A 27,250-nucleotide genomic window follows, 5' to 3' on the forward strand; every position below is an offset into this window, starting at 1 on the left:
ATTACTAGTGAAACATAAGAGCACGGCTTCCTCTCCATAAATACTTGGCACTGCCTGCAGAGGTCCCGAGACAGCTTTGTGCAGGTCTCGGCTGAAATGCTGAGCACTCCTGCTAAGTGGAAAGGTACATTCTAGGGCTTTTTACAGAAGAGTGCAGCAGACAGGCACCGGCTGCCAGACCCATCCTAAAAGCCATTCTTCTTTAGGCAAACGTTCAGGCCTTGGCCAAAATGGCAGATGGTGAAATACAATTACAGTAGTAGCAGTTATGAGTCTGCCCTGGGGATGTGGTAAATCCATTTCCAGGGCAGCTGGCAGAAACGCTGCTCTTTTGGGCAGAGGGCAACTGCACCCAAAACTGGCAGTGGAGCCTCAAGTCTCATACATTCAGCCCAGAAGCACACAGTCATCCCTTTCCCAAGAGGTGAAAGGGAGCAGCATGACAGACCTGGAAGCCAGGCAGTGGTAAGCAGAGAGACACAGCCTGAAACCATCCGTCAGGCTGCTCCTCCCTGACCTCAGCAGGGTGAGCATGCACCTCTCGCAGCAGAACCTGCACACCCACACATGGGCCACTGCGTGGACTTCCACTTGGCAAGGGTGACACGGACTGTAAAGAACAGCTCCTCCACCGTGCTGCATTGGCACGTGGGCTGACTGCGTTAGATATCTCACTGTCCAGGGGAGAGCTCCAGCTCTCTTGTACATTACCAGAACACACAGAGTTTTCCAGGCAGAATAAAGTGCGTTTGGAGACCAGTTCCCCTCTGTGGAGCTTCAGTAGCTATTGCCATTCACACAGTACATACATGCGATCTCTGGAGAGCCCTCTTCCCAGCAGGTACACCTGCTCCTTCTTCCTCTCCATCTCTGCCTTGGAGAAAAACAAGAGCGTTCCAGATCTAGCAATTCAGTCTCCCACTCTCAATACAGCTGGAGCTCTCCTGGCATGAGTCAGGCTGCTGAACAGCCAAGGACAATTTTTTCACAACTTTTATATGTTGGGGACTAGCATCTCTCTCATTAGCAGCAAGAGCTGCCCTGAAACCAACCCTCCCAATGCAGGGCTGGTCCTGCCTCTTGCAGGCAGGATGAAGGTATTGAAATTTTGAGAGCCCAAGCACTAGACAAAGATTGATGTGTATATATGGGCAACAAACATTTTGCACAGCCTATCACTGAAAGTCTGTCTGCCACTTTATGACCTACTACTCCCTGTGTGGCTACATAGGGAACAGTTTTTCCTTTACAGACCCCTAATCCAGTTCCTCAAAGCAGGACTGGGCAGAAAAAAAGTGCACACAGTTCCCCATTTCTGCTACAGCTCTGATCCACGCGCTCATGTGTTCAAAGTCATACACGTATGCGAGCAAAATTCAGATCAGGTGATGTTGGCTGGATGTCAGGGAAAGAAGTCTCCTTTCCAAACGCAACTGCGGCTGTCCACAGCCTGGAGCAAGGTGGGAGGGCCCCTCCTTCTCCTGCAGAGTCCCCTCATCGTGCTCAGTGGTGATGCAGCACTGTCTGGAGATCCTCTGGCAATGAGTCGATGATGGTCTCAATATAAAGGCCCACCCTCTGAAGAGTTTCCTCCTTCACAGGGAGGTGCTGGCACCTGGCTCTTACCTACAGGGGGAAAGAGGAGAGAAAGGGAGGAATTTCAAAACAGCCTCAAACACCTCTTTCGGCTTTGCCACCGGCTGAGCAAACCTCCTGCTGGCTCTTTACTCAGGGTAAGAGACAACAGACAGGAAATTGTTACCTGAGCCTTAATGAAATGAGAAAAGACAGAACTTTGAATCTTCTTTTATGCAAACACTAAAATTTCATGACTGTCCCATTTGCCAGTTCTCCCAAACAGGGAGCAGGAACAAAGTTTTCTAAGCACCAAGTGTGATTTACATCCCTAATCACTCCATGCCACAGAGATACGGACAGAAAGGAATGAGTGCAGGAAGAAAGAAGGAAAACTCACCAGCTTCTCACGAAGTTTTAGCACCAGGTCTACAATCTCCACCTCAGACTTGTCCTTCATCCAGGCCACAATATTCTAAAGAAAGAGAAGAACAGTTTTCTTCAGGAACTTTCCTTCTTTACAGAGCTTTTCTCAAAGAGATACACCTAAGCAAAGCCTGAAAACAAAAACTCTTTCACAACTCTGCCTGCAGCACTTAAGCCTAAATGAGCAAGACAGAGCACTCTCCCCAGTTTTCTGCCCATGACAGCATCATGCTCTTGCCTGCAAGAGAAGAATCAAGGAAAGATGCAGCAATACGCAGACGGTGCAGGGTCCCCCTCCTCCAGTCAGCACCACGAATCTTATGCTGTGCTCAGAATTTACATCTATCTGCCAGGGCCAGAGTCAGGCCTGTTAAAAAAGGAGACAGCTTTGGCATTCCTGCACTATGCTTGAGGACTGGCACTGCTGAACAGTGGAGCAAGCACTGCAGTTGAAAATGCAACTGGGCAGGATGCCAGAGCTCCTGGGAGTATCCCAGCAGCCGCTCAATTTAAGAAATTGTACCGCAGTCACTGCTAAAATTCCTACCTATTTTCATTAGGCATTAAGGAAGCCAACAACAGAGAATGCTTCCAATCCGGGACTTGGTTGGCTTGGGAAGGGCCTGATGAATGAAAAAAAATAGTTGCCAAAAGCAGCCGAAGCAGTTTTTGCATTGGCCAGCAAAGCGGGGGAGAGGGACTGTTCATATCCTTCACCCCAACATGTGCTGTTATTCCTGTGCACTGATAGCCATGAGGCAGAACTGTATTTCCTACGGGCACAAAGCACCCCCTCCATGAGGGCAGAATGAAGATGCGCCAAGAAGCATCCAAAGTGGCAGTGCCCTCATCTCCCAGGCTTCCGGCCTGAGAAGTTTGGCATTGGTTAGGATACCTGCAGCTGGAACATACCGCTTCACAGATTGCTTCCAAGTGAAGGGCTTCCAGCTTCTGGGTCATTTCCTTGTGCCTCTGACGGTACCAGCCATCAAAGTTGGGAGACCTGAAGAAACGCCTGCAGGAAGCGAGGTGACGTTGAGAAGGGGACAGAGAAGGATCCAGAGAAGTGTGGTGGCTCCATTGCACACCGATTTCCCTTCCTACTACAGCAGACATAAACGCGAGAGGAAAAGACAATCTGATTCACAGTGTCGTTAGGGATGTGGACTGACAATGAGCTAATAAGCTCTTTTTGTATCTTGTCCACTCCAGACGCTTCTGTTGCGTCAAGCACTAACATGATACAGCAGAGCGGCTTTAACAGCCTGTTGCTGATGGCGAGCAATCCTGCCCGTCTCACACCCTCCTTTGCACCAGCTCAAGCCCAAGCCAACTGAAAGTGGTGCTCTTTGCTCCTCTGCAGCCTTATTTAGAGGCATAGTTTTTCTTTGGAGTTATAACACCTAGGATAGTTGAACCATGGAAATAAATTCAACATTCCTCTGCCGTATCCTGCTCAATTCCTCTCTTTTCTTGATATTTACACCCTTCAACCACTTGCTGCCATTGATCTAAGCTGCATATAATTGGTGATTTACATTTCTCCTACATAAACAAGGTATCAGGTAGGCTATGTCAAAGGACGTGTAATTTACACCTCTCCAGTGCAGTACACAGTAATAAACTCTATTTTTACTGATCCAAGTGTGAAAGTGAACAGTGGACAGCACAATACTTGTTTTTATTTCAGTGTTATAGAATCTTAGACCAAATTCAAAATGGGATTGAAAAGTTGTTAACTGAAAGATAAGGGTTGTGGCAGCAGATAAAGAAAAAGATGAGATGGTTTAAGATGCCATACAGAGCTAGGGAATAGGCACTGTAACAGGACATTCTTTGCAAAGTCTTTCATTAGCATTGGGATATCTCAGATGCTGTATTCCAGCATTTTCTGCTATTAAGGCTGGACCACCTAGTATCTCTCTTCCTCAGGCTATCTGGGGAGAACACTTTATCAGCAGAACTTTGTTGACGTTCGTAAAGTTTCTTTTTGCAACTAGGAGGACTCTTTTGCTTGCTCTCTCTCCCCAGCACAATGGAGTCCCAATCTCAGTCAAGATCTCAAAATGCTGCTGTGATACAAACAGACTTTTTTTTAATTAAGGGTTTGACTTAGAAATAGAACAACAAATAGTATAATGTACACAATTTCACACAGTTAAGAACCCTGGAATACATAAGACCCTTCATGTACATCCGTTCCCTGCAAATCTCAATCAATTTATTGAAAATCTTGTTGTCTGTTACTGTTTTTCAAAATATTAGATTTCCAAAATTAAATCTCTGCCACACCCATGCCATAAAAAGTGGAACTGTTTGTTTTCTGCTGAGTACATTAAAGCACAAAATGGTACAAATGTTATCACAGCTACACAATGTACTGATCCATGATTATTGTCTCTGCTCACTTTCTGAATTTCTTCCCTTACTGTATCAGTGCATCTCCTTTCTTCCTTCCAGGTGGATATCTGCTTTCTAGATTTTTCCCACTCATACTATAAGGAGTGTCTGCACTAATCTTTTTGTACCCAATTATCCTTTAGGAGAACTATAGGCAAACTCTTCTATATGCTCTCTTAAATTCCACCCTGAAGAAACTGCATCTTTTTATGTTCCAATAGTACTGCCTGTTTGCAGTCAGAATGAGATGGCCATTGTACCGAATGCCGTACAAACATATAGGATCATTACCGGATGAAGACCTACACATCCTTTTACCCCATCTGATAAGGGCCAGAAAACTGAAACAGAAAGATCCCCTGGAAGACAATAAATGACAGCTGGTGTCAGAGATAAGTCCCGATCTTCACCGAAGTGTCACCTCCCTCAATGAAGGGTTAGTTGATATTCTTGAAGCAGGAGAGTTTACAACTTCTAAACCTGACTGTAGCTACTCATTTAAGAGACTACATAAAACACAGGATTGATTCTACCCTTTATTTACTCTTTCTGGCTATTATTACTGAATTAATTCTTCATAGGCATGGGTTTTTTCAGGTGATCAATCTCTGTCCTGAAATTCCCTTTTCACTGCTGACTGTAATTCAGGATATGATGTTCATTATAACCTGGAGCTGCTGTTAAGGGAATAAAACAAGTAATTGCCATACTCTTACCTGTAGAGGCCTAACCAGTCACCTTTAAGTACACAGGTAAGTTGGGGACCAGCATGCTCAAGGGTCTTCATGAAATCTTCCTGTCGGAATGGACGAATTTGTGGGGGATTCTGCACAACACAAAGAGCGTATTACACAGCACCCAAAAGAAACCGGAGGAAAATGAGGTTTATATTTACAAGGGAAGAGGCTGCTCAAGACAGATTCAATAACTATGAGAATTAAAAATGCATGAAATCTTAACCTGCCATGCTAGTAAAATTCAAATTACAGACTCACAGTAGCTGAGTTGAGCTAAAACTACTGCAAAACAGGAAGCATCTGTCCCAATGTTTGTTTCAACTTACTTTTTTTTTTTTTTTTTTTTAATAGCCCTCTTCCTTCAATGAGGGAAGCTTGCACAGTGTGTCAGAGTACTTGATCAGCATACGACATAACTATTCCCAATCCCTGCAGTCAAAAGGAAGCACAAGAGCCTGGAAAACTGAACATACCTTCCATGGAGTAATGGCCCTCTGCAGGGGCATCAGACTTGCAATATAATGCTCCTAAGAAGAAACACCAACAAAGAGATGTTAGAACAACTAGGAAGCCTCTTGCATGGTCACCGAGTGTTATGCTCTTCTTCAATGTATCATAGGCACAGCCTCCTAGTCTCCCTCACTTTTCCTTTATAGCTGTGTACCATTTACACGAGCCAAAGTTTTCCAGCTTGCTCTTTTCCCACCAGGAGTTAGGTCAGGAGACTACATGCTGCAAGAATTCTAAGCAGGCCATGTAAGAAAAGTTCAGGTGGGAAGAAGTTGGCAGGAGGGACTAGAATCTCAGAAGATGCTCTGTCCTCCCATTTACTTCCTCATAAGGTGATATAGAAAAGAAAGTGGAGGAGCCTAACGTGTCCAACTGGACAGTCATCAGAAGATACCGGCAGCTTTCTAGTGGGATGAGACAGGGAAGGCCTTGAAAGAAAGCATTTTTTAAAATCTGCCTTAGGATGGCTATCACTCCATGGACAGGCCTCTTAAGCTCTACAGCAGAGCTTTTCAGAACCAGAAGAGAGGGTTCACGCTGGCAGAGGGTTCGACTCCAGCATTCCAGCAGGAAGAGGAATGTCCTGGGCTCCTGTTCCTTCCCTATACATCTGCTTTGACTACCCTGTGGCAAGAATTAGCCATTAGAGTCAAAGAACTAGCCTTAGAATCAAATCACAGGGGAAAACTATTCCTGCGTTGCAGGAAACAAACAAACAGTGTTCTATCTTTATACATGAAGCGCTGAATAACCAACCTGCAGACTTTTATGCTAATTATTGAAATTTGCAATCAAGAGACACATTCATTCTTTTCCAAGGAGTAAAACATCTCTAGAGTGCCACATCCTGAATCTATTACAGATGCTCAGTTACGGGTGAATAAAAGAGGGCGAGTGCAAACTTGTGACTCAAGCATCTCCTGTTCACCTCCCCTCACCCTTACACCACACTGACAAGTCTCTGCTGAACTTACCAGCGGAATAATGAAACTTTGGGTGAGCTCCAGGAGGTGACGCCTCAAAAGGGCACTTTGGACTTCAGACGGGCGTTTCCGCTGAATCCCCTGCAAACACAAGCAGGGCGTTCACAGAGGTGGATGCAGAACTTGCAAACCCTGCAGCTATAAGCAATCAGTCCATAGCAGTTTGGGAGACTGTACTGCTCAAAATACACACTCTGCTCTCTGATTAAAGATGTCACTCACATTTCACTACTAGAACCTGATTTTTCAGAAAAAAATTCTTTTTTTTTCTTTCTTGACAATGATTGCTCTCACTTAGGTTACCATAGTTCCAGGGTTTAACCCAGGATATCAAGGGAAAAGTTTTAAAACTAGTATGACAAATATGTTCGAGTATACTGGACCAAACCATTACACACTAAAATCAAATTACACACTAAGATCAAACTGAAATGAAAGATATCACATCAAAGAAAAGTCTGCTCCTTTTGGACCATTTTGGCTGTTCAAACCAAGCTGTTCGCACAATTTTCCCATAATGACATACAGGATGTGGGACAGAGTTAGAAATGCTTACCTTTAATAATCTTTTTATCAGGGTTTTGTCTTTGTGAAGAAATGTTTTATAAGAGGTGTAGATTCCTAGATTGAAAAAAAAAATACAAAACCAAAAAAATCCCAAAACTTAGACACAAATCTTTGCCCATATATCTAGAGGGGGCACCATTACATAGTCCAGGGATAACAGAATTGAAATTGTGTGTAACAGAAATGCCACGTGTGTGTAGGGGGTTAATTACTAAGGCCTCCCAAGATCATAAATTTGCTAATGCAGCCAGTACTCACAGCAGAATTAAAGGACTCTGAACTAGCTTGGGACCTTCCTATCCTATGCTTATGGCGAGATAACTACTGGAGTCAGCTTATGGCTAGGTCTGAGCGGAGCAGTTAGTTTAGTGACAGATGGCTGTATCTAGGTTAGCAAGTTCCTTTGACTCCCATCGCATATAAAAATAGATATATAAAGCAAAAAAAGAAAATTAAAATTCCTCTTTCCCAACACTAAAATAATTTGCTCAACTAATTTATACAGGCTTTTCAATCTCAGAACAAAGAGATGCACAGCTTTTCTGTATCAGGTGGTGGATGCCATTACAAAGGACTGTGTAGCCGATCAAGTGCAAGAAGGTAACAACACCAAAATGTCCATTTGTTTAGATATAAAGAATAATGTATGCAATGTTCACATGCCTGCAAGGCATCCAAAATCCCCCAGGGGAAAGAGTAAACAAAATTAAACTATGTCTGACAAAAGGAATTACCTGGTTTTGTGTCTAGAGTTTTTAGTTTGTTTAGCTTCTTCACCTTAACTTGCTTGGGCAGGTCTCCTGTGGAAAGACCCCAAATCAAATAGTTCAGACTCTGAATCTATCCTCATAGCTACAGCATACACGAGAGACTTCGTGACCAAGAACATCCACTGCTACACTTGTACATCTTAAATCATATCCTGCCTTTACCACATCCTCACATGAGTCTTGTCATCTGCCAACTCTCCTCTAATATTTTGAACCAGGGAAGTGTTAGGGAGTCACTGCAAAAAAACACTGTTTACCCCAAAGTGAGGCAGTTTTCTTGGCTTCATAGATAATAATTGGAATCTCTCTCTCAAGCTCTTGTCTATGCAATTTTCTCTTTCCTGACCAGAAAGGATTTTCATTTTCTTAGTGCTTCAGAAGAATCACAGCAAGTTATCTTCTCAACAATTTGCCTTCACCATTGTTGATACTGAGCTTGCACATCAACTGAGTCAGTCTAACCTTCTCTTTGGTTTCTCAGTTCTCACAGGAATGAAGACATTTAAAATGACTGCCAGCACTGCAACTGTCAGTTCACTGTTAATCTGTGACAAGGTCCAGCAGCACAACAGGACTTTGGTTCCACCCTTACCTGACATTCTGAGCTCCCCAACCCGAAGAATGTGTGGCCAGTGCTGGAGCGTTTTGATGAAGAAAGGGTTTGTGACTCCCACAACGATGTTTGGCCTAGAAAGAGAAAAAAGCAGAAATCTGGACAATTCCCACTTCACAGTTTCCTTCACACAGATGGTGGCAAGTGGGTAGCAAGGCTCTATTGGCTACTTACGGAGCTTGTGTCCTGGTGGTGTACTCTTTAAATTCACTGTCATGGATAGTGAAATAGGGACGGTAGTCACAACAGTACTTCAGCGGAGCAAGACAACTGTAAGAATAGATGTAGAGAATAGTTGCCTTATACACTTCATAGAGGAGGATGTGATTTTGCATCAGGTTAATGACCTAGAACAGTGTTTTGTCCTGCCAGAGGTAACGATATGGAGAAGTTCCAGGCTGGGATTGTTCCTAAAGCAGAGCTCAAAGCTGGGGAGATGAGGATCCTCAGGTTGAAGGGATGAAAAATTTTATTTGGTCTATGAAATATCAGGACCCCAACAAGGGAGACTCACTTTTACTCTTCTCATCCTACTGTTGATGGAATATGAGCAAGACTTTCTTGCTATGCTGTTTCTTCAGGGATTCACAGAATAGTTGGGGTTAGAAGGCACCTCTGGAGATCATCCGGTCCAAGCCCTTGCTCCAGCAGGGTCAGCTAGAGCATGGTGCCCAGGACTGTGTCCAGTTGGGTTTTGAATATCTCCAAGGATGGAGACTTTACTACCTCTCTGAGCAACCTGTTCCAGTGCTCAGTCACCCTCACAGTGAAGAAGTGTTTTCTTGTGTTCAGCTGGAATTTAATGTGTTCCAGTTTGGGCCCATTGCCTCTTGTCCTGTCACTGGGCACCACTGAAAAGAGTCTGGCCCCATCCTCTTTATACCCTCCCATCGGATATTTATAAACATTGATGAGATCCTCTTGAGCCTTCTCTTCTCCAGGCTGAACAGTCCCAGCTCTCCCAGCCTCTCCTCGTATGAGAGATGCTCCAGTCCCTTCTTCATCTTTGTGGCCCTTCACTGGACTTGCTCCAGCAGGTCCATGTCTCTCTTGTCCTGGGAGCCCAGACCTGGATCCAGCACTCCCAGTGTGGCTTCACCAGTAACAAGTAGAGGGGAGGGATCACTCCTCTCAACCTGCTGGCAATGCTCTGCCTAACGCAGCCCAGGATGCCGCTGGTCTTTAGCATGATGGTGCATTGCTGGCCCATTTTCAGCTTGGTGTCCACCAGGACAGGACTGCCAGGTCCTTCTCTACAAAGCTGCTCTCCAGCCGGTTGGTCCCCAGCCTGTCCTGGTACATGGGGTTATCCCTCCCCAGGGGCAGGACTTTGCGCATTCCTTTGTTGAATTTCACAAGGTTCCTCTCTGCCCATTTCTCCAGCCTGTCAAAGTCCCTCTGAATGGCAGCACAACCCTCTGGTGTATCAGCCACTCCTCCCAGTTTTGTATCATCTGCAAACTTGCTGAGGGTGTATCTGGTCCCAAAAGGGGGCACCTGAATTTGAACTGTAGACCTCCTAATCTGCAGTCAAACGCTCTCCCACTGAGCTATACCCCCCCTTGCATACTTTCATGGGCAAACTAAATCTAACACAACTGATTTGGCAGAAGAGTGAATACGAAAGAGAACTGTATTATATGTATTATACTGCCAGAATGTAGTATAGTTATCTGTATCTCAGAATTCAAAGGCATTACCTGGTAAGTGCCAGAACCATTTCTGAAGACACTGTCGGGGATGGTGCCATTACAACAATTGGCTCTCCTAGTAACATCAGCTCCCATAACATCTGGATATGAATTAACACTGGCTGGAAACATCTGTTAGTGAAAGGAGGAATGACAAGTTGAGGTTAGAAGTGCAGTTCAGAACAGACCAGACTCTAGTAATGCATATAAGCATGTCCAGATTCGCCTCTATCTGGATCTTTGATATTTAGGATGGAGTTTTAGTATCCTGCAAACAGAATACCATGTGTCTTTATGCATGCTGCCACTCAACCATTTTCATACATGTTAAAGGAAATGCTCTAAGCAACGTAAAGCAATCTGTGGATCATGTTTCTCTCAGTAATCTTTTTTCATCTGAGCAAAATAAAGCACATGAGGATTAGAACAGATATATGTTTATCAGAATAGCATCTACAGTGCTGAAAAGTTTGATTCAGAAGCACAATGTGTATGCTTCAGGACTTAAGCTGATCACCAGCTGAGGTCAAGAAAAACAAACAAAAACCCCTCCTCTAATCAGGATCCAGGCAGATTTGTTAAGGCCAGTGCACACAGATTTAAACACTGCACAGGCCCCACAAACCAAGTATTCCAAATAACTCTGAAAAGCAAAAATTTTTGAACCCTCTTTTGATGTCTTCACTGTCCCAATGATCTAGAGGATACTCTGAATGGGGTGGAGGGAAAGCAGATGGCGAGAAGAATGTTGCAAGGATATTAGCTCTTACCTGAAGAGATCCAGTTCATGAACACTGGGGAGAACCAGTGGGGCTGGTAACAGATTCTAAATGATGAAGGAAAAAAAAAAAGTTAATAAATGGAAGCAATCTGACTGAAATGCCATCAACTGCCCACATCAATCACAATGTAGTTCCCTCCACAGTAAGCCTAAAAATAAAAAGAAGAGAAAAAGGTTAACACTTGGAAATACGAGCCAGAAACAGATCTGGACGGCACATTCAAGGTCCAAGTGAATCTCCTTTCTCAGAAGATAGCCAAGAATCCCTTCTTCAAGATGTGAAAGACTTCCCATGTCTGTTCCTTTATTTTCTAGCGTTTCCTCTGTCTAAAGGCAGAGCTCAAGATACAGATAAAGATAGTAAGGGCTTGGTATTGTGGGTGCCAAAAGTTCAGAAATGTGTGAAAGGTGACAACATTATTTAAAGGGAGGGGAAAAAGGAAAAGATGAAATGAACAGGAATCAAGATAGTCAAAGCTAGAAAGATGTTTAGATGGCAAAAGCTGCAAAGTCACATAGGAGACTAAGGTAGGATCCCTTGGAGGTCTACCTACACATGGATTCCTGGGAAAGGCAAGGTAAATAAACTGAAACTGTGAAAACAACATACATATATAACTTAAAGCACGCCTAAATTCTGTGCAGAGGTTCCTATTTTGAAAGACATAGGCATGAGAGTGCCGCAGTTTGAACTAGAAGGGTAGCTTAAAACTACATCAATCCCAGACCAGCGTGGTTCCAAATGGGACAAGGTCTAAAGAGTGTCATTTCTTCTATATCCTCCTTACTTAGTAATCTAGATTCTGCCCATCACTGGCTTGTTTCATCCCACACTTTATCTCACCTCTTGATTAAATTGTTTCACCGGGCTTGATCCTGGCTTATCCACCCTGGATGGGATTCTCACCTAGATTACAAATAAGAACAGACAGGTTATCCAGGGAGACGGATTCAGCTAACATACATACACACTTTGCTTTCCCTAACAACCTCCTGCTTAAGAAAACTTCCTCAATCACAGAATCACAGAATGGCTGAGGTTGGAAGGGACCTCTGCAGATTGTCCAACCTCCCTGCTCAAGCAGGGTCACCTAGAGCACATTATACAGGATCACGTCCAGGCGGGTTCTGAATATCTCCAGAGAAGGAGACTCCACAACCTCTCTGGGTAACCTGTGCCAGTGCTCTGTCACCCTCACAGTAAAGAAGTTTTTCCTCAGATTATCAGTTCTAATCGTGCAGACCTTAGGAGCAAAGGGGAAGCATCTAGAGTCAACAGCAGTTCTAACATCCAGAAGAGAACAGAATAAATGCGCCACTTTCCAGTTTGTCTCATTCTGCTGCTTGAGTATAGATCACCACCAGTACGTACCTGAATTACAACTCCCATCACTGGAAGGTTCAAAGTCTGCCCTGGCACAGGAGGAAGCCACTGATCAATCTCATTGCACACTGCAGGGATACAAGTTAAAAAACAAACAAACAAACAAAAACAAAAAAAAAACTTAATCCAAAGATAATCCAGCTGGTCCTATGAATTCTGCCCATTTACTTGTCATCCACTCCCTGCTCACATGTCTCCTGGCTATTTTCAAAAAACAATACATCAAATAACTGCACAATTAGGTCAGGCATCAGACTTACATCTGCACTACCACTTCCAGTGCAGATCAGCAGCACTACACTGTTGACAAATCATGATTAAGCTGAATAGTGCAATAAAGACCTAGAAAGAGATGCAGCATTAGCAATTTTTTCCTCTTTGGGAATACACTGTATGCAAAACTGACAGAATCATCTATTAAGATTGTCAGACATTTCCCATTAAAGCATCCTTTACAGCTGTTTATAATTTTGACAAGCTAACCGTTTGGATGATAGTTCTTCTCTGTCGGAAATTGTTTCAGAATGAACTAATTTGGAACATTTCAGCTTTCAGGAATCTCCTCATAAAAACTGCTGAAACATTTCAATATGCACACCGTCCTCTCAGGGTCTGACTGCTCACCTGCCTCCAAGCACGGCTCCAGCTTATCAAAGTATTCCGGAGCAATCAGTTGCAGCAATGACTGGAACAAGTTCACGTATGGAAGGCGTGACACCAGCACCAAAGACTGAAAAACATACATTTAGGAGTCAGAGCTGCCCTGTCGTGATCATTTCTAGCACTGCATACAACTACATTGCTTACTAGAGGGCTACACTTAAACAACCAACATCAACAACATTCAGGAGCTCAAAAGCAGCACGGCCTTTACTGGTGGAATTCTTGCTAGTTATCTAGTAGTTGAGTCTTCAGGCTTAGGAAGACCCTGGATATCCACAAAGAGTTTTTTGACTAATAAATAAGTACAGCTGGCAGTTTCCGCAAGGGAGCCACTGCAACTAGGAGGGGTGAGTCTGCGACGTAGCAAAAGATCAACTAAAGGAAAAAGAAAAATAAATTGCTGATAGGTTCAAAGCTGCCAAAACAACACTAACAGACAGAAAAGTGCAAAAGGATCAGACTATTAAATCAGAGATTAGGAAGATAAACAAAATAAAGGAATACTGGGGAGAAAAACACAAACAAAATAACTTGAAATAACGTTAATTTGTTTCCAGTGATACATTTTTGGGGGGCTTCTTCCTAATGTTTCTTTATGGAATATGTTACTAGTTTTTATAACTTTTCCGATTCAGTCCCATTGAAGATTTCATTACTATGCTGATTATTCTCCTTCTCTAATCATTAATGAATATGTTAATTAGGATCCAGTGAATAATTTTGCAATACTCAACTAAACACCACCTTTCCAATCCAAAACTTTGACATCTGAAATAAAAGAACATCCAAGCACACTGTATTAAAGAATTTAATGCGCCCACTACTTTAAATCTGTCAAAGAGCAAGCACATCAGTCTGATATAAATATCTGTGCATCAAGTCCCCATGTTGTCCAGTTTTCCCATTATCCTCTAACTTTGAGTGATCAGTCCACTGCTTTACCAGAGATGATGAAACCAATTTCTTATTAGCATGTCTCTTTGAAAGAAACTCCATGTCACTGCCTAGAGATGAAAGAGAGAAAGCACAGCAGGCCACTAACTGCTGGAACAGAAGAGCCTCCCCATTTTCCAACAAGTTACCAGACTGACCTACTATAAAGCATCGTTCTTTGAACAGCAGGTATTCAAAGTTCTTTTGTTTGGTAGGATGGCATTTTAATTTTTGATGTGAAATATCACTACTGAAAGCATAATTCTACGGATCCATGGAGAAAAATGGATCTTGGGATCAAAGCAAAACGTTTTCCTTCTCTAGAAAGGCTGAAAGTCTACTCTCATTCAGGCAGTGATTATATCTATCTGTCTAAGTAACACTAAGCACATTGCATTTTTATACTGAAATAAACATGAAGTTTATATTAATTTTGCCAATGTCTGTATCAAAGCAATTTATAACAAAAGACAAGGTTGGTGAGGCAACAGCAGTGTCGCTGCCACTAGTTAAAAGCAATCAGCCCAGCAGGAAATCTATCCCCAGATGGCTACTAGGAAGAGGAAAGATTAACACAATAATAAGGGTAGAGTTAAGTTATTATCATTGCAGTTTCTGCTAGTTAAGTATATTATCTCGGTATCTGTGACACTAGAGTACATACTGAAGGAAGTGCTTAAGTACTTGAGGGTCCCATGACTCAGACACTGCAGGTCACTGCTCATGTGATTAACACACCATGGCAACCACATCCAGGGTTGTTTGGAACTTTATTTTCCACGTATTCCTGTTCTCCGTGACCCTTGCTGTTTCCTGAAGAAACACTGCAGTTGTCACGTAGGAAGTGGTGCTATTTTACGGCTATGGATAGGTGCCTTTTTACAGCTACATACCAGTTGAGAGCAACAAGCTATCTGGTTTCAGTACTCACCTTCTGAAAATAACCTCTCTTCATTGAGCTGTCCTTGACTTGCCTGAAGTATACATAACCAAAGTAATGAGCTGACTCCCGCTGCAAGAGAGGCCAACAATACTGTTATCGAGAAACTTATTACTGCTGTTGCCAAACTCCCTCCAGTCACTGACCAAACAATATACCTCACCCTCGCTATGATACGATTGCGGCACTACCTCCTTTTTCAAAATTATCCACGTGCACCTACCTGGGAGAGTTTACCAAATGGGAAGATAGAGAGGAGATACAACCAACTAAATTCACAAAAAAATGACAGCCTCAAGGTAGCATCTTTCACTAGCCCCTTTCTGCAGCTCCTTCAAGGCAGTCATCTAAAGGGTTAATTGAGGTTTCTACTAACACAAGCAACTGAGGCAAACCAGTGGGCTAATCCTGGCACTCCATGCTACCACATACGGATCTGGTCTGACAGTCAGCTTCTTTCCCCAGACAGAGGATAATGTATTGTTGAGGAAGCAATACATCATCTTCCGAGAGGAGGAGATGTCCTGTGCTGTACGAATCGCACTCCTCTTTAGTCAGGCATTTAAGGCAATATCAGTCAAACTTCACTCAGGATGAAGGCTACAGCACAAAGCTGAATGATGATCTTCAGAGCGTTAACGAAAACTAAAAGATTTTAATACAAATCCCCAATGATCATTTCAAACACTCTGTGCCCTCCAAATTCCCACAGACATCAAGAGGAGGGATAGATTTCAGTTCCTAACACCAAAACCATCCTTAATTTCGTTTCTTGAGGCACCACAGGACCCACAGATTAAGGCACCTTTCCCTTTTCAAACATTATTTTCCCCACAGCAGAATCCAGTAGTTTGACAGTTTTGCTTGTGTTACTTTTTTAAGATCAGGTAATCTACGACGCAGCCTCCTTTTACTGACTGCTACAAAGCAACAAAGATGCACGCAGACTGAAAAATCTCCATACCAGTATTTAGGAAAAGAAATCCTCTCCCCCCACCCCCCCCACCCCAGACCAGCAATCCATTTCTTAAAGCGTATCACAAAGGGATTTCAGAAGTGTTAAAAGGCACAGGAAGCGTTATCTCATCTGACAGAAAGGAGAAGGAAGAGGACAAGTTGATCTGATGGCCACCTGCTCTATTAAGAGGCGACTGCGCTCAGTACACCCCTCCTCTGCATGAAGTGGACAGACAGTTCACTGATGGAAACAAATGGACACTCCTGATATTAGTGTTCAGGTACGGTTAAACCAGTCAGTGTGCAGCAAGCCAAGCATGGATTTGTAGCATACTAAGTACTCTGGCTGTTTTTACATACATACATCCTGCAATAAGCAAAAAGAACTGTCATACCTTAACGAAAAAGTTAAACATCTCTTATTTACCACAGACAAGGATATTCACACCTTTCCTTGCCTCGTGGTAATTTGCCTGGATAGCCGTGCACTTTGTTGCAGGTCCTCAGGTTTCTAACATTTATCCTTTCCCATAACTAGACATGACCATCGCTCTAATCTGGTCTCCTCCTGACCCAGTTTCATCTCTCAGAGTAGCTGGGATTATCAACAACACAGCCTGCTATGTGTATTAATGTGGAGATAAGTCCCTGTGCTGAAACATTTCCCCTTTTTTGACTATTCCCATAACCTGGGAAAAGATCCAGAGAAAATTAGTGTATCTATGCATAAAAGGCACAAATCCAAAAGCGTACTTGGATTTTAAACCCAGTAACCCTACTGTTTACTTTGTACGTATGAGTAGTGCACTGAAGTGCTACTGACCTGTAGGGTTAGGGGTGCTTCTCTATTGTACTCGCCATCATCCTCATAATGAGTGGTCCTCTGTCCCCCAGACTGACGGAGGCGGAAGCTAAACTGAGTATCTCCCAGGCCACCTGAGACAGAGAAGATCACAAATGCTCAGGAAGAAGTTTCAGTAAGGAGAAGGCTGGGAACTGTTTAAATCAGAAACACTGACAAAAACAGAGACACTGATTTACAAGAAATTCAAAAATGCCACATAAAGTGGAGAGTAACAGCATAAAGGAACCCCAAAAACCCAGCGCAAGACAGGAAGGACTCATAGCTGAACACAAGAATTGTTATCACTGAGTCTTATCTTGTCAGGTCATTGCTAGAAAACTTAGAGACATCAGCCAGTATCACCTATGCTGAGTAGCTGCAGACACCACCACTTATCCACCATATTGAAAAACCTACATACAGCCTTAATCCAAGACCACAAAAATGCTGATCTGGACAACAGATCCCTGCACAACAGTTCTAGCAAATGACCTAGCTGAGCACCACAGCTGGGAAGCTCCCAGGTTGTATTACGTTGCTCACCCCCCACACCAAGAATACTTTGCGCAGCAGAAAAAAAGCATGGCACCCTCAAGAGATTTCATCAAATGGATGGGACGGACAGAGAGACCAGGGCTGAGTACTTACGCAGGAAGTCAGTTAGGAGGAAAGACCTCACTCAACTCACTGAACAATAACCAGGGCTAAACAGATTTAGGTGCTACAAAGGGGTAAGCGGATGTACTCCCTTCCCACTGTCTGCAGATGCTATGCCCCAAGGAAGGGAAGAGATTGTTGGGTGTGTTATGAAAATATTACTAATAGTAAATAATTGACTTTATAAAGGGGAACAATTAGCCTGAATGTGCACCAAGCTCAGAGAAACTAGCAAAAGTACCATCCTTAAAACATTTAAAATTAAACTGGACAAAGCTGTAGAAAACTAACAGTCAGGATCCAGTCTTTAAGAAACAGGTATTGGTTATAAATTAACATGTTACTTCTTATTGCCACCTTTCCGATTTATAAATACAAACTCTGGAAATAGTTCTGTTGTGAAAGCATCCTCCTCCCATCCATTTCTCTTTACTAAGCTCTTCACTCACATGAACAGAAATACTGACAGAGTTGACAGCTGCAAATCTCAGGAAACTTAGCCTTCGTGACTACTTCTGGTATTTTATTGGCACGGGTGAGGCATGAGCACGCAAGCCTACTGAGAAATTACCCCATCACCCACTAGATCACAGATTCTGTATCCAGAGAGCAATCAGAACGACAGGAAGCCTCTTTGTTCAGACCTAAGGGCTGGGTGTTTCTTGATGTCATGATTCTAGAAGATACAGCCCATCACTCTCTGCTGCATTAGAGACGATGACTCACTCTTTCCATCATGAACCCATTTCTTTCATAATGGCAAAGAACCATCCCGCAAACAGCAGGCAAGACCAATAGATGCTACCTACCTGAGTAGGAGTCTGGAAAGGACAAGTAGCAGATACTAGTTTTCTGCAACAAACAAAAACACATGGTAAAAAAGTTCTCCATCACCATTGTCCAGTATCTTTAAAAACAGAAATGAAAAAAACAATAGATGTTACCTCTTTTTCTGTTAATCTGAAGTCATAAGGATACACCAACTGCAAAAGAGAGAAGAGACAACAAGCTGTAGACTTCAATCACGCTGTTTCCCCAACACTTCTACACAGGTCTACAAAAATTGCTTCCATACGATAAGTGCCTTATTCTTCCCGAAACAGCACATCCTATGAGCAAGTACACCTAACAGTTTAAAATCTGACTGTTTATAGCCCACTGCACTGAGCCAAACACAAAAGTTGTATTTATTATAGCAGACTTGCAGGCAGACAGACAGAATAGCTTATGTTTTAACTTGGGAGTTGACAGGTCAGTGAACAAAAAAACCCCACCACCTATTTGGTAACTTCACTGCACAGATTACTGATGTGCAAACACCTGTGTTCTCTAAAGCAGGCAGGACAGGACTATTCCACTGCTGCTTGAGATTATGTTAAAGTGTATTTATTTCCTCTTCAAGCCCCAAGCCTGAAATGTATTCATGCTCAGTTTTGCACCTAAACGCAAGTTCACAAATTGCCCAAAATAATGTTCTACGCAGAAAGCTTTGTGCTTTGTGCATTTCTGACTGTTGTTTGGGGGAGGATCATTTTTTGCTTTGATTTTTTGAACCTTGCTAAAAAGTCACTTACAACTCATTAGAAATGCAAAATATTCTGAAGGCTTCACAAAGGATAGCAAATCCCATGATCACAACAGAAAAGGAAAGGTCGTAAATTCGACTTTATGCTGAACACCTGCAGAACTGTGATGTACATTCAATGGGAATCAGTATTACCCGAGCACATAAGAACCTCAGTCATCAATCAAGACTTCATTATGCAATATGCTATACAAACACAGGAAAAAGGCCTCTTCCCCTAAAAGCTTATATATAAATGCAATTCCAACAATAAAAAAAATTCAAGTAGGCAAAAGAGCGTAAGAAAACAGATACAAAGATCAAGTTAAGCAGTAGTCTCAGCACGTCAACAATCTACCAACAAATTTTGGTAGCTATTGTAGCAAAAAGTTGTTTCACGGAAGGATTTGAGAAATCACATGCATCCTTACAGAGTTCCTTCCACGACTGAGAGGCAGTGTGGGAGAGAATGAAAGCGAGGTAAAAACAGATTTCACAATAATGAAATGAGAAGACAGACAGTAGGGACAGACTGAGAATGGCTTTAAAAATCAAGATGTGCATATATGTGATGAAATGCAGACAGAGGCATCAGTGGAGGACGGCACAGAGAGCGTTAACAGCAGTGGCTGGGGAAACACCCTCTGCGGCGGCTTCTGCAAGGCTACAGGCAGGGCAAGATTGCTCCCCTCAAGGGCCGAGGGAAGGATGCAGCAATACTCAAGAGTGAGATAATGACAGTCTAGACAAAGGTTTTAGCTGTGTGAAGAAATTAGAAAAAGCATATCTTACATATGTTAAACAAACACTAAGTCTGGTATTAGACATACACTTGGATATATGTCCTGCCCTCCAGGGTGAGAACGCTTACGTTACAGACCTGAGTGACTGGTTGGCCACAGATGCTGTTTACAGAGACCAGAAAAAAAGAAAATGAGGCAGCAGGGCAAGTTTGAGGGGATTCAGGGCTCTGTTTTAGCCTCAGTGATTTGAGACCTGTTGTTAGAAAGCCAACCCAAGGCTTTATTTTGTACAGCGAGAGGTACACCTGGCACACAGTGGAGGATTCATGCTTTGTCAGCATACCAGTGAGAGATGAATGGTGTTACACCCAATTTATCATCTAGCATTTCAAATGAAAGAAGATATCTTCAACAATTTTAAAGTATCTAGTCAAAATTCTAGCTTTGTAGCTGAACTATGTCAATACTGATAACACTGTTTCTGCATTTACTATAACCCAGTAAAAGAGAACTTAACTCAAGATTTCTCAGGTCAGGGTCGAGTGCAGAGATTGCAAGCAATTGACATCCATCAGCAAGATCCACTCCAGAATAATCGCACCCACCAGTAAGAGAAGCGAGAAATGACACAGCAACAGCAATACTGAGCCGCACATGTCACTTGGCAGAGGATGGAAACTAAAGTTTACAAATCTCTAGAATAAACTACACAGCCTTTATAGCACTTACTGATTGGGAGATGCCGAATACCAAACCAATCTGAAATTGCAGGTGGCTTTAAATAAGCAGATGAGAAAGAAACCGGAACTGAATGACTGGAAAAATGGAGATCTGCTAATCAGACTTCTGCAGCCTCCAGGCAGTAACCCTGCTTCAGGTCAGTGCAAGATCCACCTGGTACTCAAATCAGACGCTCTCTCCAATTCCTGATTCTTCTTAGGAGTCTATAAATAGCAGCTGTGGGTACTGTGCCAGAGCGCTGAAAGTTCACAGCGCAAGCTTGCCTAGCTCTAGCAATTCCCCACTGAGTCTCTGGCAAGGTCATCTAATCAGCTTCAGAGAGCGAGTCAAATTAACGATTAGAAATTATGTTGATTAGCCTTCAGATAAAGCTTCACTGAAAGAGGAAAGCTACAAAAACACAGGAGCAAAATTATCCCAGACAAGCTACGGCAATGAGGCAGCACATTTAAGGAAAGACTAGAGAATGAGTGTTTTTTAGACACTGAAGCACGAAGGGATGCGTTATAACTTCACCACAGGAGAAGATATACTTCTCTGCTTGCTGTATCTTTGCATTGGTCAACTGAATATATTCTTGTGGTTATGACTAATTTAATGATCATACAAACATCTATTTTGTTAATTCCCGTATAATAACGTATACACCAGGAACTGAGACCTGCACATCTGATACTGATTCATCAAGAAGTCCAGGAATCTTAGTGTCATGCTTTCTGCAATGCTTGTTTATGATTTAAACTCAAGCTCGAGAGTCAAGACAGACCTTTAAGTCTGATACTGTCTTTTCTGTAGCTCTTTCTGCAAGTAAATCAGATCAAAATCTTCAGAAGGGGATACTGATGGCTCTTGACTGCTTTATTAAAATATTATGGGCCCAAATTCAAGATGGGCTATGCATATATTTCATTTGGAGCTATATGCTCAGCATTATGGAGAAAAAAAAAAAGTCAGGCCCAAATGCTTCAATCTGAGCAATGAACCACTGATGGACCCCAGAAATCTCAGAAGTAGCCCAAACGGGCTTAAATTCCATCATGTTCTTTGTGACGTAGCTCTCCCATCCATACTGAACAGACAAGCGTGGAGATGGCACGTGCTGCTGAGAACAGGCCCTTCCACCAAAGCTTTGCTGTTGATATCCGCAAGGGTGCCAAGCGCTCTGCTGCTGTCATGGCAACAAAGAGTATATCCCAGAAAACGACATCTGGTCACTCGAAAGTAACCCCAGCTTCACAAAGTGCCTGTGTGTGGAGAGGCTTCGGGAGGGAGGAGTCAGCGCTTTGTGAAACGGGGTATTTTCGAACTGCCGGGCCCAATTTTGAGCATGACACAGCCCGTTTCTATGGCAGCAGCGCCGGAGCACTCCGAACCCTCGGAGAGCCAAATGGCAAACGGCTGCTGGGAAGGCTGCTCCTCGGGATGCACACAGCTACCTTGAGAGAACTGTCTCAAAAATATTTCTTCTCCCTATTTTTGTTGTCTATAATTTACTATTTGAAGAAATGTAAGTTGGTCAATGAGTCAGAAACAGCAACTGCACCCAATTTCTGCATTAATTTATGTTTTCATTTGTAACACCTTTTCTACTGTATTTCTAAATAGTTGGCCAATGTGCCAAAGAACTCTCCAAATTTCAGGCTGATCGTATATCTACACTGAGAGATCGCTGTGCAGAACAAGCCAGGCAATATTAGCAAAACTGAGCAAATCCTAAACTAAGCTCTTGGCTGCAAAGGTATATATCCATAGAGCTACCCCAATTCCAGGGATGCACAGTTTTGGCTTTCTAATCAGTGTTGTTGAAGTGTAGACAACACACACTAAGCAGGCTCCAACAAAGTGGTTTCCACTTAGATTTGGGCAGCAAGGGAAGGAAAGAGATATTTTATCCGGAAAGAATCCTATACTCAGGGAAAAGTAATCTTCAGAAAAAGATGACAAAATACAGTTTGCTTCAGTCTGGCTTTGGGTTCTTCCAGTTAGGTTTCCAGCAAATTCATTTTATGAATTTCCAAAGGCTTTTTTTGCAGAATAATTAAATATGATTACACTTCAATAAACACAGTTAATAAATCTCAACACAATATGTAAGATTCAACATATCCAGGGTAGCAGTGTGCCCACAGAGTACTGAAAAGAATAACCCTCATACTTTATGCAGGGGTGAGAAACACTGAAAATTTTAGGGACGGGAACAAGATCCGTGCCAATTTAGGTTCTGACAGATCAAGGAGAGGAAAAGCAAAGGCATGCATTAAAAAGTCTCCAGCTTGTCTAATTAGCAATATTTGGCAGGAAACAGTCACCATCACCTTCCTCAGTGCCACAGAAGGAAGCACTTTTTAGTTCTGGTCAATACACAGGTGCAGCTCATAGAAACTACAGGACACAGCACAGAAATCCTGATGGAGATAGGCCTATTCCTAACGCAGAAATGTAGGGGACATCCTAAGTTTGGACAACAGGCCTCACTTGGAACGACAGCATCTTCACACAGATTTACAGAGATAATGCAAAAGTATGGTGCAACTTCCAGAAAGGAAGGTTTTCTTTCCTTCTGACTCACTTTGCAGTGAGCACACAAGTAACTGCAAGTTACTCCAAGTATTTGTAGCCTGTCACTTCATATAGTGCCTGGATGCAGGAACAGCCTCTGCGTATAAGCATCTCTTTAGAAGGACGTACATACATACATCCACCAAACAGAGCGCTCTGTCCAGGCCCAGTCTCGGTCAGCTGCACTGTGATCTGGTAATATCTATAGCAAACTTCCCATGCAAACTCAGTCGGGACCGAAGTCCCACAGTGCTGGGGGCCAGAGAAACATTTTTTAACCCAGAAACTTGCAGTCAAGAGCTGTAATCATAAAACTGCATCTCTGCAGCTGCAGAAGTCAGCCTGCTCGGAGACAAGCCACGGGATCTGGACCCAGCTGAAAACAACTGAGACAACAGATGGAAATGGGAAATAAGTAGAAAGATTAATGACACCATGTGACTACTGACAGTAATGACATTTACACTTTTTCAAAATTTTGAAATAATTTTACTTTAAATTTCCCTGTAAGATAATGACAGCCTGAGCTTCTGTATTCTCCTAACTCCATCAAGAATCGAACATGGGATCTTTATCACACAGCTCTTCTTACTCAGCATGACTTCCTTTCTGGGGATCTTACCCAACGTAGACCCATTCCTTGGCCAAACCCTCAGCTCAGAAACGGGACCTACTCAATGAAAAAGGTGACCGAAATCATCACTCGGCCCAGATGCTGAGATGTTCCCACTCTTCTTGGTCATTTATGCCACCAGAGAAACATTTTCCTATCAATACTTACGTAGGCAAAGGAAAAAGGAGAAAAAGAAGAAAAGAAGAAAAATACACTTCCAAGGATTAACAAACCATATTGCTGCATACGCCAATCATAAAGTCCCCTCCTGATAATGATAGACAGGTAATAAAGTGGGTGAGAGAACATCTTTGTGGCTAGGTATTAAAAAACATCTATGAGTCATTAAATTCTAAATGCTAATTACTATCCCAATATTCATATCCTTTCCAGAGTATATTAGGCCTGGCTTTGCAGGAAAGAGTGGAGAGCACATGAAACTAAAGTCAACAGTAAAATTTTTATTTTCAGGCTTCATGGAAAGAAACAAATTCAAATATTTTAAAAAAGACAAAGCAGCAACAGGGTAACTTGATCTCTAATACTTTCCCTTCTTTATAGAAGCTTCAGCATGATTTATAAATATAGAAACTCTCAACCCTCTGGAAAACAGCGTCAACCTCCTTATGCAAAGGCAAAAGGAGGAGTAATTCCCACAATTACACAACAAATATCAGGGAATTGGAGATAAGGTCTAGGGCTCAGCATAATCACGTCAAATATCTGGTCACCTTATGCTCTGTTTTCTTAGGAGAGCACCAAACAGCTCTTGCCTTCAGTCACATCACAGGCCTTAGATATCTAACTCCATTCAAATCCTCCTTCAGAAACATGAACTCCACATTCTTCCAGGGAAAGGGAAGAACTGTTCCAGCCCTTTTGCTCCCAGTTCATCCTCTCCAGCCCTTCAAGGCAATTCTCTCTCTCATGCAATCTCCTCCCCTGCCCTGGCTGAGCCCCAGGGACACCCACAGGCACATCAGACCTTCTTGGATGCCTCCTAGACTGTGGGTCCTCAGGCTGCCGCAGCCACCTCAGCCCCCCATCGGACCCCAACACATCCCCCTTTCTCTCTCCGTCGCTCTCCCCCTCAGCCCACAGCTGTTCCCGCTTCCCTTGCCACTCCAAACCCTGCCTCCTTCCCCATCGCTGCACTGAGACACCCGCCTCAGCCCCCTTAGTGCCCGCTGACCCCCCACCTCAGATCTAGTGTTGCCGTGCTACATTCACCCCCCCAGTCCCTAACCGGGGCCTCCCTGCCTCCACGGACCGTTTGCCGTCACCCTTCCGCACTGCCTTCCTCCACAGCTGCTCCCACTCCTCTGCCCGCCCCACTCCGTCACCCCCTTTCCCCAACCTCCCCCCTCACGCCCAGGCCCCAGGACACACACACCCGAGCCCCTAGGTCCTCCGGGCCGTGCACACCCACGCCCTGTCCCGCTCAGTCCCCCCTGCGCCCCCTGCATCCGTAGTCCCTGCCCCACTTCCCGCATACCCCAGCCCTCCCACCGCACACGCGGCCCTACCCACGCAGCACCCCAGCTGCCCCCAGGCTCCCCCCCAGCCTGCCTCCCTCACCTCTGCTCTGCCCTCTTCCCACACCCGCAGACCTGATCCCCCCCCACACCACGGCCTGCCCCCCATCTTCCCCCCCCACCCCCCCAGCCCTCCCCACTGCCCCTGACCTACACATTGCCCCCTCATCCCCATCGCTGCCTGCTCCCATTGCCCCCCAACACCCCCAGATCTGCCTGCCCCCCCTCACCATGGCCTCCTCCCATCTTCCACCCCACAGCCCACAGCCCTCCCCACTGCCCCTGACCTACACCCTGATCCCTCATCCCCATTGCTGCCTGCTCCCATTGCCCCCCAACACCCCCAAATCTGCCTGCCCCCCTCACCACGGCCTGCCCCCCCATCTTCCACCCCACATCCCCCAGCCCTCCCCAGCCCTGCCTGCCACCCCGACCTACACCCTGCTCCCTCATCCCTACTGCTGCCTGCTCCCATTGCCCCCCAACACCCCCAAATCTGCCTGCCCCTCCCACCACGGCCTGCCCCCCATCTTCCAACCCACACCCCCCAGCCCTGCCCGGCCCTGCCTGCCACCCTGACCTACACCCTGCCACCTCATCCCCATTGCTGCCTGCTCCCATTGCCCCCCAACACCCCCAGCTCTGTCTGCCCCCCTCACCACAGCCTGCCCCCCCATCTTCCACCCCACATCCCCCAGCCCTCCCCAGCCCTGCCTGCCACCCCGACCTACACCCTGCCCCCTCATCCCTACTGCTGCCTGCTCCCATTGCCCCCCAACACCCCCAGATCTGCCTGCCCCTCCCACCACGGCCTGCCCCCCATCTTCCCCCCCCCACACCCCCAGCCCTCCCCACTGCCCCTGACCTATACCCTGACCCCTCATCCCCATCGCTGCCTGCTCCCATTGCCCCCCAACACCCCCAAATCTGCCTGCCCCCCTCACCACAGCCTGCCCCCCCATCTTCCATCCCACACCCCCCAGCCCTGCCCGGCCCTGCCTGCCCCCCCGACCTACACCCTACTCCCTCATCCCCATTGCTGCCTGCTCCCATTGCTCCCCAACACCCCCAGCTCTGCCTGCCTCCCCTCACCACGGCCTGCCCCCCATCTTCCCCCCCCACCCCCCCAGCCCTCCCCACTGCCCCTGACCTACACATTGTCCCCTCATCCCCATCGCTGCCTGCTCCCATTGCCCCCCAACACCCTCAGCTCTGCTTGCCCCCCCCACCCTGGCCTGCCCCCCATCTTCCCCCCCACACCCCTCAACCCTTCCCAGCCCTTCCTGTCACCCCTGATCACTCCCCTACACCCTGCCCCCTCATCCCCATTGCTGCCTGCTCCCGTTGCCCCCCAACACACCCAGCTCTGCCTGCCCCCCCCACCATGGCCTGCCCCCCATCTTCCCACCCCCCCCCAGGCCTCCCCGGCCCTGCCTGCCACCCCGACCTACACCCTGCCCCTCATCCCCATTGCTGCCTGCTCCCATTGCCCCCCAACACCCCCGGCTCTGCCTGCCCCTCCCACCACGGCCTGCCCCCCATCTTCCCCCCCACACCCCCAGCCCTCCCCACTGCCCCTGACCTACACCTTGCCCCCTCAACCCCATCGCTGCCTGTTCCCATTACTCACCAGCACCCCCAGCTCTGCCTGCCCCCCCATCTTCCCACACACACCCCCCGGCCCTGCCCGCCCCCCCCGACCACCCCCCTTGCCTGCCCTCCCGCCTGTTCGCCCTCCCCACACGCTGCCCCTCTCCCCCAGCGCCTCCTGCTCCCCCCCACTCCCCACACACCCCCCCGGCCCTGCCTGCTCCCCCCAACCCCGTCCGTGCCTGCCCCATCTCCCCCCCCTTCCCGGACTGCCCAGGCCCCCCAAGCCCCTTCCCCCCCGTCGCCCCCCCCGCACCTCCATGGCCTGGCCCAGCTCCAGGTCGAAGGTGACCACGCAGACACAGTCGAGCCAGGCGGAGAAGCGGGCCCAGGGCAGCGGCGAGGCGGCGGCGGGCCGGCGGGGCCGGGGCTCGGCCCGGCACAGCGCGTCCATGGCAGCGCCCGCTCCGCCCG

The 27,250-nt window shown here is 45.5% G+C and overlaps 1 protein-coding gene across 6 annotated transcripts; it reads right to left on the reverse strand.

The window, feature by feature from the left end:
* Positions 1–1,179: 1,179 nt before the first annotated feature.
* On the reverse strand, positions 1,180–27,250 carry DENND6B (DENN domain containing 6B). 6 transcript variants are annotated; one of them, XM_067317613.1, is made up of 20 exons: positions 27,093–27,250; positions 18,376–18,414; positions 18,241–18,283; positions 16,754–16,866; positions 14,965–15,045; positions 13,062–13,167; positions 12,426–12,505; positions 11,898–11,960; positions 11,043–11,098; positions 10,282–10,404; positions 8,756–8,851; positions 8,561–8,655; positions 7,933–7,998; positions 7,188–7,252; positions 6,623–6,712; positions 5,612–5,665; positions 5,118–5,227; positions 2,914–3,016; positions 1,976–2,050; positions 1,180–1,626 (listed from the first exon to the last, which is right to left on the reverse strand). In XM_067317613.1, exons 1-20 carry the CDS (start codon positions 27,228–27,230, stop codon positions 1,504–1,506), a joined length of 1,719 nt encoding a protein of 572 aa, XP_067173714.1. In that variant the 5' UTR covers positions 27,231–27,250; the 3' UTR covers positions 1,180–1,503. The 6 variants fall into 6 exon arrangements, with proteins under 6 accessions (XP_067173714.1, XP_067173713.1, XP_067173715.1 ...); XM_067317612.1 differs by having other exon boundaries at positions 8,561–8,679; XM_067317614.1 differs by lacking the exon at positions 8,756–8,851.

The sequence above is a fragment of the Apteryx mantelli genome, chromosome 1 (genome assembly GCF_036417845.1).
Source record: "Apteryx mantelli isolate bAptMan1 chromosome 1, bAptMan1.hap1, whole genome shotgun sequence".
NCBI lineage: Eukaryota > Metazoa > Chordata > Aves > Apterygiformes > Apterygidae > Apteryx > Apteryx mantelli.